At 35.2% G+C, this 12,103-nt stretch overlaps 1 protein-coding gene across 1 annotated transcript; it reads right to left on the reverse strand.

The window, feature by feature from the left end:
* Positions 1 to 439: 439 nt before the first annotated feature.
* On the reverse strand, positions 440 to 10,654 carry LOC111024934 (Peptidase M1 family protein). The gene is made up of 32 exons (XM_088125277.1): positions 10,517 to 10,654; positions 10,142 to 10,252; positions 9,111 to 9,194; positions 8,903 to 8,947; positions 8,562 to 8,702; positions 8,399 to 8,474; positions 8,174 to 8,250; positions 7,850 to 7,963; positions 7,685 to 7,759; positions 7,482 to 7,589; positions 7,187 to 7,399; positions 7,024 to 7,085; positions 6,784 to 6,811; positions 6,598 to 6,684; positions 6,471 to 6,496; positions 6,167 to 6,230; positions 5,790 to 5,870; positions 5,577 to 5,624; positions 5,459 to 5,481; positions 5,176 to 5,218; positions 5,032 to 5,088; positions 4,738 to 4,847; positions 4,577 to 4,657; positions 4,312 to 4,489; positions 2,264 to 2,412; positions 2,037 to 2,175; positions 1,738 to 1,884; positions 1,559 to 1,640; positions 1,284 to 1,459; positions 974 to 1,201; positions 799 to 870; positions 440 to 706 (listed from the first exon to the last, which is right to left on the reverse strand). The coding sequence occupies exons 2-32, from the start codon at positions 10,235 to 10,237 to the stop codon at positions 626 to 628; spliced, it is 2,991 nt and encodes a 996-aa protein (XP_087981403.1). The 5' UTR covers positions 10,238 to 10,252; positions 10,517 to 10,654; the 3' UTR covers positions 440 to 625.
* Positions 10,655 to 12,103: the final 1,449 nt, after the last annotated feature.

Consider the following 12,103-nt stretch of genomic DNA (forward strand, 5'->3'; position numbering starts at 1 on the left):
TAATTAGTAATAACTTACATGTGCATAAAATCATGATACATGATACCAAACATAAATTTGATTGATGATATTTTTATGGTATTTCAAACCAAATAAACATGAAAAAACAGTAATAAGCTTTTCTATAATAGTCCTCGCTGAAAAGAAATACAACTAAGATAAATATGTGAGATGATGGATAAAGGTTCTTTATATTAGAGTGGAATAAGTCTTTATTTACGTATTATAAATGATGAAAATGAGATGCATCAGAATAGAACTCCAAATTCAGGCATTAGATGCTAATCAAACTAATTGTCTAACGTGAATTTAACTCAACAATAATTGACACATGTCTCTTACTTTAGCAGTGAATTTAGTTTAGATTCAATTTTTTCACCCGATCAGTTCAATTTTCAAAAAATCAATTTCAAAATTGGTTTTCATAGACCCGAAAACAAACGCAAAATAGAGATTAGTGAATTAAAAAGAAGAAAACTTGACGAGTAGCTTTAAGGTCCAGCACTTGAAATACAAAGCAGCATTTTTCTACATGGGGATGAAGGGGTGATATTATTATTATTGTTACGAACCCATCTTCAATCCTTAGATCACTTTTTTCCCATGGCAGAAGATTGATTACATTTCAAACTGCTAAGCTTTTTGAGGCAATTTCAAACACATTTTCTGACAGTCCATTGGCAGACAATATCTTCTCCAGTTGTGCCTGCACATATATCATCGTCATTGTCATCGTCATATTTTTGCACACCCGAAATGATAACAAGATCTACTTCCAATCATAAAAAGCAACAATACCTTGGCAAGATTTTGTCGGTTTTCATCGTAACGCCTCCATCTTGAGAAGGCGGAGACCATTCGAGATGCCACCTAGAATCAAACCCATATATCAGAAAAGGAATGACGTAATAGGACTCAATTTGATCGATAATCGGTACTCCAATTCTACAATAGAGGAGAGTCCTGAACTCACCTGGGGATTAATTTTGTCTAGTTGCATGACAATCTCTCCCAAGAATTTATAACCAGATCCATCCTTTGCGTGAAAGTTAACGATAGATCCACAGAAACCTCCAATCAAAGAATATACCTTGTTTGGATTTCGTAGGTCGAATCCCGGGTGATTTAGGAGCTTCTGAACATTCTTAATATTACCAGGGATGTCTGATGTCGCTTGAAGAGCAAACCATTTATTGACAACCTAACAGGAACAATTATGTCATAAGAAGTTGAAGTAGAATTCCTAAGAATCGTAGACCTTTACAAACGGGTAGAAAACTAACCAAAAAGTCATGCTGCCACTTGGTATAGAAGTCAGCAAGAATCTCATCCCGAGTTTCACCCGGCTTCTGGGCTATCGCCGCCAAAGCTGCAAACTGGTCGGTCATATTCGAGGCATTCTTATACTCATGAAGCACAAGATTGGTAATCTCTGCATCCTCCACCAATGCAAGATATGCTGAAAGTGAAACCCATCAAAGAAAATGAAGATATTAGTCAACCCGAAATTTTACGGAGCCAGTACTTCCAAACATAAAATTAGTTCTGCCAAGCACACCGAGAGCAGTATTCTTCAAAGCACGCCTGGCCATCTCAGGATGGTTAAACACATATTCTTCTGAACTACTATTTTTTTCAACCTGTAAAGTCAAAGATAGATTTTATTTACTGAAGAAATGGATCAGACATCAGTACATTCATCTCTTTACTAAATTGCAGGTTTAGAGAAATCCGTACTGCAGTGAGAAATTCTGCTTTCAATGCACTGGCCAGTTGCTTCCTAATGAAAGTTCGAACGACGTGAACAGCATCGGGATCAGCAACCTCCATCATGTCCATTATTTCCCCTTCGCCAGGGAGAGTTATCGCTTTTGCAATGAATTCCTGGTTTAACAACAATGGTAATTAACTTTAGATAAGATCAGAGTATTCTCTCGATACCATCCAGAAACCCATCAAAAATTGGCATCATTATAAGAAGAGAAAATAAGGAAAATTTCAAAGAAACCAAAGAAAAAAGTAAGTGCCCGACATACTTTATCCAAGCTCGAGTCAGAAAGTATGGATCTCAGACCCTCCACAAACTTCGAGTTAAGAACCAATGGTTTATTTTGTTGATGATCAGCCACCAATTGAAGCATTAGTTTGCGTGCCAGCACTTGTCCAGCCTCCCAACTAATTCACAAGGAAGACCAGAAAATATGACCTTCAATAGTTCATTCTCCTGAATTAACCTTTCAAAAAATTCGATATAGACACAAACCGGTTGAACTCATCTGAATCATGGGCAAGAAGGAAAAATAGATCATCATCATTTAAATCTGTTTCCAGACGGACAGGAGCACTGTAACCCCTAAACAAAGATGGAACTGGCCGCTCAGGTATATCGGTGAAGACAAACTCTTCTTCTTTCTGCATGAAGCATAAGCAGGGGGGCTATGAATCTTTTTTTTTTTTGGATGAGAAACACATATTTCATTGATGATGGCTATGAATCTAATAGAAACCAAAAAGCTCAAATATATAGAAAGATAAAAAAGACAACAATCCCAAGTAGTTTGAGGTATTTGGAAAACAATATTTCGTTGATGAGATAAAACCACGGTTCAAAATATCGGCCGACACATCGACATGTCGACCCCCTCGACATGTCATATAGAGGGAAAAATCGATTTTCCCCTCTTATCGACGACATATCATTATATCAACGAAATATCGAAAATTTCTTGATATTTCGCCGACATTCGTCGATAAATTGAAAAAAAAATGTGCTGGTGCCAAGCCCAAAATTGGAGCCCAACCCAGCATTGTATTGATTGTGTGGGAGAGGGATGGGAGGGGAGTATTTATAGAGGATACTCCCTCCCCCCTTCACGTTCCCAGTCGATGTGGGATGCGTCAAACTTTGTCCCTCAAGTTCTTTTTTTTTTAATTTAAAATTGAATTCTTTTCTTCACTTTTATATTTCTATTCCACCTTCTCTTTTCCTTTCTTCCTTCTTTTCTATTTCCTCCTTTCTCTTTTTCTTTCTTTCTTTTTTTTTCTTTCTTTTTAAATTGCTCTAATATTTCTTTAAATTTTTTTAATAAATAAATTTTTATATTCTTTTACTAATATTTATTTTGAATATATTAAGTAATTTCTTTTTATCACCCCTTCCTCTATCTCTTATATTCTTATCAAAATCATGAAAAAAAATTTTAAATTTTATTATGTATGTTATTTGACATAAAAATATCATAATATTGATATTAAATGTCTGATTTAATTATGTAATTAAAAAATATATATGATTAGTCATTAATTTTCATTTTCTTGCTTTGATATTTCCATAGATGTCGACATTTTCAAAAGTAAATTACTCATTTTTTACCAATGATTATTAAAAGTGATTAGTTATAGGTTAATTAAGCTACCATTAAAGTAACATTTATTAATTTAAACAATTTCCATCAATTTTTATAATTTCCATAATTTTTCCCGAAATATCCGTCGACATCGACATATCCGTAAAATCGAGACCTCGACATTTTCATCGACATCGACATTTTGAACCTTGGATAAAATATACAAAAAGTTACATATGGTTACAAAAGGGGAGACACCAAACGAGGGTTATTCCAACTCATTCTCTTGAGTATTCTTACTCGAGCCTAAACCCACTAAACCATTCCTACCTTCCTCCCTTCCCCCTCACTCTATTTATAACAAATCCCTACTGACCAATTCCTTAGCTAACTGCTAGTATACCCCTACTATACTATTAATATTCTAATGGCCCCAAAGGCATTCCTATCAGAATCTGGAGCTGAGGCATCCAAATTCCTAAATCTCCAGTTCTTAGCACATCAAATCAGCAACTCAAAGCCTTTTGGACATTTGTGCTCTTGCTTGGTATCATGGTTCCCTTAGGGCGCCTTTTGTAATTACTCTTTAGGTAAGATTTCGCTAAATTTGAGCCTATTCATTTAGTTTGGCTCCCTTTTGTTGGGCTGTTTTTTTTTATTCCATTATTCCATTTTATAATATTGCATTCTTTCCCAGTGAAAGTTCAGTTTTTATTCTAAAAAAATAATAACAAAAATTCAGCAACTCAATCTTATTTAACCTGATGAAATGCATTTAAAAAATATAAAATAAATAAAAAAGAAAAAGGCAGGTGACAGTCTAAACTTCCTGGCGTTTTCAACTACCTTATGGGCCAAAAGATACTCACCATAGTGATACAAAGATCTAACAACCAACATAGTTATACCTTATAAGCAATTTAAAAATGAAGCGATCACTGAATAATGTAATTTCTTTGCTAACCTTGGTCAGCCTGAGGACTGTGGAGTACACTGGCTGATCAGCTGTAGACTGCAAAACTCCATCATGATATATAGAGGAAAGAGGCAAATTATTGCCAGATGAGTCTAGCAAACCAAGAGAAACAGGTATAAGCATTGGCTCTTTAACTGGCTGGCCAGGAGTTGGTGGGATATCTTGCCTGTGTGAGATTTTAACCACTTAGCATAACTTGTAACGAAAAAGATCGAGAATGTCACTCCGCAACAATGCCCATCAGATTATGTACCTGAACTTCAGAGTAAAAGTACGACCATTGGAATTGTAAGATGATGTAACTTTGATTTGAGGGGTCCCGGCTTGAGAGTACCTGTATTTTAGTTATATTTGAATAAGTACCATAAATTTGAATAGAAGAGAACTCAAATGAAGTAAGGTTGTTATAGACACCATAGTAAGAAGTTAGCAAAATCGGCATCATTTGCATCTCGCATGGCAGCATAGAAATCTTCACAGGTAACAGCTTGACCATCATGTCTCTTAAAGTAAAGATCCATGCCCTGAGATATGAACAATTCTGGTCTTGATAAAACAACTTCCTAAAGCTTAAGAGTTATCTACGCAAAAATATCCTTGGAGCACGAGAATTATATTATATCTTGAAATTTTCTGGACTGGAAAAACAAAAATTTTAAAGATCTAATATAATTCTGAGAAAAAATCTTAAGTATTTTCAACTCTTACTTTTCTAAATCCTTGACTTCCCAATAAGGTCTTGTACATCCTCACAACTTCAGCCCCCTAAGATAGCACGAAGACGTTAATTGTTTGTTATCGGTATTTCTTGACTCAGAGAGAAAGGGGGAACACTATGCTTAAATGCCAAACCTTTTCATAGACCTGCAAAGAGAAATCACAAATTAGGTGGTCTCTTCATACAAAATAAAAGAAAATGAGCTTAAAAGCATGGAAAGATTTGATGAAAAAGCCTACCGTCACTGCATGTTCAAGTTGGCAAACATCCATGTCAGATCATAACTTGATAGCAGGGTAAAAAAAAACCAGGGTTAACAAAATTCTACATCATGAAATTTTGAAGGAAGGAACCAAAATGGAAAGGAAAGAACAAACAAATAGCTAGTATTTCGATCAAACCCATAGAGAATGAAACTTTCCTGTATAAAAATTGTCCATCTGTAGAATGTTGGGATTTAACAGTTAGAACGTCTCTCAAAATGAAATAGACATAGATAGAGAGAAAAGAGGTTCACATAAATATAACCATTAACCTTGATATAGGAATGTGGTCGAACTGGATGAGCCATGGGACCGGCATCCTGCAGAATAAAAATGAAGGGACAAAATCAGCTTCAAATATTGATTTCTACATCAATTCAATTATCAATTGAAACTTTAGTAAATAGTTCGTGAGAGAAAATATAAGTATGATATATATGGGCATAAAGTTATGGAAATCTTAAGAGCAAATACATGAGGCAAACCTGAGGAAACTGATAGTTTCTAAGTCTTGAAACATCAGCAATTCGTTTTACAGCACGACTTCCCATGTCGGATGAAAATTCCTAGGAATGAGAGAAGTAACCAAAGGTCAGTGGTGGAGCAGAAAACAGCCTTAGGCTGGTTGTTTTATTAATGATCCAAACTGTACAAAAAGGGGAAGCCTAGCATTTATATAGGCTTAGCTTATGGGCCAATAGGCTTTAATTACAAAAATTGTTAACTAAAGTTAACCACAGCAACTAATTATAATCTCACACACACTATAAAATAAAACATTTAAACACCTAACAAAACTAAATCAATCAGTAAACTGTATTATCTAAAGTTCCAAATATTTCAATGGGGGTAAATGTCATACCTGATCACGGAAAACAGTAAGGCCTTCCTTTAGGCTCAGCTGGAACCAATCACGACATGTCACCCTTCATACATATTTATTTTGTCAGCAATAGTTTAAAACAGAGGACAAGCCTGGAATACATGCTCTCAGGAACAATATTTTTAAAGAAATCCTAAACATGAATATTAATAATGGATGCTGAAGATCATAATACAGAGGAATGGAACTAACACGCAGGATAGAAGAAATTATTTAATGAAAAGACACAAAAAATGATATTTAAATTTCAAGGTTGTAATGTTGTATTGGTTCATGAAATAACCTGTTGCCAGTCCAGTTGTGGAAATACTGCAAGACAATATAAAAAAAATAATGAGATCATTAAAACTCGGCTCCTGTATAAAAGAAAGATTCCCAGCTCTTAAATGACAAATTTTTTTATGACAAACCTCATGGCCAATCACTCCTAATATGGCAGCATAATCTGCATCAGTAGCAGTCTCTGGAGATGCCAAGACAAGTTTTGAATTGAAAATCTGTTTAAAAAAAAGGGGAAAAAGGAAACAGCATGAATATAGTTTTGAAATTCAGAACAGGTGCTTAATCACAAAAGAAACAAGTTTCGGAGACAATACATTCAAACTCTTGTTTTCCATTGCTCCCCTGATTAATGAAAAAGAGACCATCAGAATCTAAAATTAATAAGCAATGAGATACTTTTTTTATTGGGATAATAAACCAGGCTTTCATTGAAAAAAAATGAAAGCAGCAATACATTTTTAAATAGAAGTCCTCTAGACATGGTAAAACAGTGATAAAATGAACATAAACAAAAGCAAAAAACTACAAATAATAATAAGATTTAGAGAGCACACATGTTGAAATCTGGAACGGCCACAATGTTGAAGAGATCCAGATCATATTCTAGTCCAAAAACCTGTTTTTCAGCATATGAAAACAAATTGATATTGCATTCATGCACTACTGTATATCGTATGCATGCAAATGAAAATTCGGTTGACGTATGAAAATACTAACAGCTTCATCCCATTTCATAGCTGCCTCCAGAGAATACATGGCATGCATTGTCTTGGGGAAATCTTCGACTGGGGTCCAAATCCTTAAGGCTATTTTCCTGCCTGAACGAGTAATGAAAATATCATCCCGGCTAACCAAATTGCCAGCTACTAAAGCAAACAAGTAGCAGGGTTTCTTAAAGGGATCCTCCCAAAGGGCATAATGTCTTCCACCCTGCAGCAGAGAGTGCTTGTTGATGAGCATGTAACATAGGCATAATACAAAATGCTATCCAATTGAGTAAAATGAAGTTCACCTCTAAATTGCCCTGCTCTACAAGGTTCCCATTAGACAGCAGTACTGGATATAGTGACTTATCTGCTTCTATGCGACATGAGTACTTTGCCATTATATCAGGGCGGTCCTGTAGAACATTCATGGTTCATTAAGTTAATTGTATATCAGATGACTTCGATTACAGATCTATGAAAATCATTGAAAAAAACAAAGCTCCCCCACCTGGTAAAATGTGATCTTCCGGAAACCTTCAGCTTCACATTGTGTGCAGAAATTTCCAGTTGATTTATAGAGTCCCTTAATTCAAAGGAAAAGTCACAGTGAGGTCTAGAGTTGTGGTGCCAAGAAAAAGGAGAGACAGAGAGAAAGAATGAATGTATGTTTAACCTCTAAAGATGTATTGTTCTGAGGACATATCTCATTGACAATTTCCAAAGTAAATGAACCAGTTGGCGGTGATAGGATTGTCAAATGGCGGGAGTCCACAACATAAGCTTCCTCCTAAAATTTTGGGGGGATAATGGGATGAAATAAAAACAATAAGTCCATAGGAATGTAATATTGACAACTGCCACCTTTACATCACATATAATATAAACGACGACTAAATTCATTTGAGCAATTTGCATTGGCAATTGAAGATACACTGACAGTATGATGTGAGTAAAGAAACTTGTTCATGTTGTATGCGCTTAAGTATCCAGTATCTACCTTGAGGTTCTCACTGTTAATCTTAATTGAAATCAGCTTCATATCAGTCCCATCCAAAACCAGAGGGAAATTGGACCCTGCACCAGAAAGACCAAAAAGTAAAGAAACTATGTGAACATAGATAGTTTTTTCATTCAAGTTCACACGTGAAGAACTGCATAAAGGCAAAGATAACAACAATGCTTTACAGAATATTATTAGTACAGATACATGTAACTCGAGTACCTTCAACTCTGGGGAACACCGTTATTCTTGAACTGACTATTGTTTTCTCCTCACCCAACAAAAATTTCAAATCCACCTATAGAAAGTTTTCGTTTTACTCAATAGTAAAAGAAACTGCCACAATGAGAAAATTCAAATCAAAATTAAATTAAGGTTTGCATACCGTGTCAAAATAGTAATCAGGCATCTTGTAATCCTTCAAAAATATCTCTTTAGGTGTACCCATTTTGTTTTCTTCAGCTTTTTCTTGCAATGCTTCTGTTGCAACTGAACAAATCAGCTTCCTACTAGCTTGTTTAGCCCCCTGAAAAAATTTGGAGGGAAACATGCTTGGCTAAAATTTTGGAAAAAATCTACTATTACATTCTAAGTCAATAAAAAATTCAGTGGTTATACTTTCAACAGGAGACACTTGAATATTAAAAGCAAATAATTGAGGGGTGTAGGGAATGCATGCATGCAGTAGGAATGCAGAGGATGCTATGTCGATTTATAAGAGCTAACCAATGGGAAATGATATGGAAAGCGATAACTTGGTCCAGATTTCACCTGAAAAGAAAATAAAAACAAAATAAAGGAAATTTTTAAAAATGTTCTACACTTCTTACTTAAATCCTGAAATTTGAAACACATAAAGAATGAACAATGGATTCGGTAACATATCTCTTAATGATTAGTAAAAACCAAAAAACGCTGAAGAATGTGCAGGGACCTGTGAAGTAAATAAGTGCTTCTGTCCAGTGCTATGTTTGATCGAAATTCCAAATGAGTTAACACCACGGCGTGCAGCTCGAACCTGCAAAAAAGGAGCCCGATATGTTGGTAATTTGTTTTACAGACAAAAAATAAAAGTGCAAGTACATGCCTAACTTTCCCAATTTTAAGTTGAACTTTGGAATGCTGCCAACAAAAAAAAAGGGTACTTGATGGAGAATATCCTACTCAGATTGCATGAACTAATATGCAGAATTTTTATTCATTCAGGACATAACCCAAAAGCAGGAGGGCTATTTTGCATAAAGAAGGTAGAAAGTAAAGTGAGTTTGAGATGACCTTTAAGAGTAGTATTTTAGAGTGAATAAGCATGTTCTTACGAAAAAACTAAGTAAGTGTTTTCAATTCTTTATGATTTTCAAAATCATTTTTGACTAGGTAACCAAACAAACATAAAAATTTTGAAATTTTCTTTTACTTGGCTAAATTCTAAAAACATTCTTTACCATTCCAAAAATTCGTACCAAAATCACCCTTATAGCATGAGTCAGAATTGTAACATAAAACATAGCACAAAAGATCAAACCAACCATTTTTGCAACCTCAAATGATAAGGTAACTAAACATAGAAGAAAAAACAAAGTAATCGTTAGTGACATTCCCGTTTCTTGTTTCCTAGTTTCTAATAAATAAAAATATAATTGCATTTAGTAACCCGTTCTTGTTCTTTATTTTCTTTTATCGAAAATAAGGAAACTTTATTTTGTTGAAAACGAAAACAATAAAAAAGAAGCTTGATTTTATTGTTTTCTAGGTTTCAAAGAAATGAAGAAACCTAAATAGTTCTAAATAGTTGCCAAATGCTTAAGTTTCTCAATTGAAAACAAGAAAACGGGGACCCAAACCCAAAGTAGCTCATATAATAAAGACGATGATAACACGAACTTCCCTACTTTCTTAACCCAGCAGACATTTTCTCTACGAAAAGTGGATTAAAAGTACAAACGCGAAGAAACGAATGAAACAAACTGGGAAATGGGTAATCACAGGAGCAGATGAGATCAAACCCAAGAGGTTATTCCTTGCCAAGCCCACGCTCTTGCATGGTAGAACCAACCGGGCCATTCAGCTAAAACAATCCTGAACGATCTCTACTAATATCAGACGAGAGCTTAGCGAAAATAAGCGACACCCAGATATCAAAAACCAAAACCAATCCAAAATAGGGCCCCAAAACCCCTAGATCAAAAATACCCACAACAAGAAAGCAGAGCAAAACGACCCAGTTCGCTCTTATAAAGAGGATATAGGGATAACCCAAAATCTGGACAAAAAAAATTCACTGACGGAAAAAAGAAAGTGACATATATATATACACATAAGCATAAATTCGAAAATTAAGACCTTCGGATGAAATATTAGAGGAACCGAGCCTTGAGCAGTTATCTCCAATGATCGAAATGCAGAGAAACAGTGATCTTTCTCTCCACTGTGATACTTTCTTTTCTCCCTTCCGATAGCCCGCGATTGAACCAGCAACAAGATGCGGCGTCACAATCGGAGATACTTATAAGAAAATGAAGGAACGAGGAAAATTGACTCAATTGACTCGAAAAAGTTTCCATTTTGCTCAAATGACCTAAATTATAAAAATTGACTCAACTGACCCAGTATTAACTTTTCTTGACATTTCAGAGAGTCTGCAATTACGAATATACCCCCAAATGAATTGAACTACAACAAATCTGGCACAGAATCACCTAGGTTGGTGTAATTAAAACCATGGGCAAGTTCCACTTGATTCATGACCATGAATTTATTAAAATACCACCAACTTAATAATTCCCCACCAAATTTTTGTACTATCATTTATTATATACCCACACATTCTCACCGAGTGTAGAGGATAAAAGTATGTTTCAGTCCGTATTGTCCAAAAGCACATCTTTCACGTGGTTTTGAAGAACTTCCATACCTTTTCCAACATTTTTCACATCTTGAATCTATTAAAGGAAGTCAATTTTTCATCTATGACACCTTGAACGAGGTTAGTTTTTTATTGGTTCATAATATTGTTTTCGATTCGTCTAGAATATGATGTATTTAGTTGGAGTAAATGGAATTTCTGAATTTTTGTCAATATTTTTGTGGGTAAAAGAAGTTACGTAAGTCAATGATTCATGACCGTGTTTATTCGTTTAATGGCCGTGGTCAATGGTTTTATGATTAACGGTCGTGGTTTTAGGTCGATTGCATACAGATAACCTTGATCGGCTGACGACCATGGTCCATTTTATAAACCTGAAATACAAATACATTATTCAGCAAGCTAGAACCCAAACAAAGAAAGGAACATATGAAAGGAATGGATGAAAACCCAAACATAGAAAGGAACCGATGAAAACCAAAAAACAACATAATCTGTCCAAATTCATGGGCTTACCATGGCCTAGGTAGTGCAAATTCAAGAAGGATATTGATTCTGTCAAATTTCAAGGTCACGACCATGGCTGTGGTACGACCGTGAATTTGGACAGAACCAATGTCGTGGTACTCTTTTTCATGGTCGTAGTCAAGCAATCATTTTAACCAAGGCCAAAAACCACACCCGTGAAATTTGCGTTGAACCACGGCCGTTAACGCGCCCATTAAACCTTCCTTTTTCCACTGTAGAAAACCCACACAACGATAACAAACGCAGCAGAAAACGTTCAGCCCACACAAACCCATGCAAACACAACCGAAAACAGAAACCCCGAAGCCCTAAATCAAAATTTCAACCACAAACGTAAATCATAAACAAAAAACGCTGATTTCGAGCCCTACAAGTACCGAAAATACTAAATAGGCTGCCATGGAAGGAATTAATGGACGAATAACAAAAAAAATCGCAAATATAAGTAAAAAAAAAATATTTTCTTGCCATAAAAGGGACGCAAATACGAAATAAAATGTTCTAACCTCGAAGTTTCGGATATGGGAAGCGATTCA

Source organism: Momordica charantia, assembly GCF_013281855.1.
Source record: "Momordica charantia cultivar OHB3-1 chromosome 6 unlocalized genomic scaffold, Mcharantia_2.0 BLBB01000006.1, whole genome shotgun sequence".
NCBI classification, from domain to species: domain Eukaryota; kingdom Viridiplantae; phylum Streptophyta; class Magnoliopsida; order Cucurbitales; family Cucurbitaceae; genus Momordica; species Momordica charantia.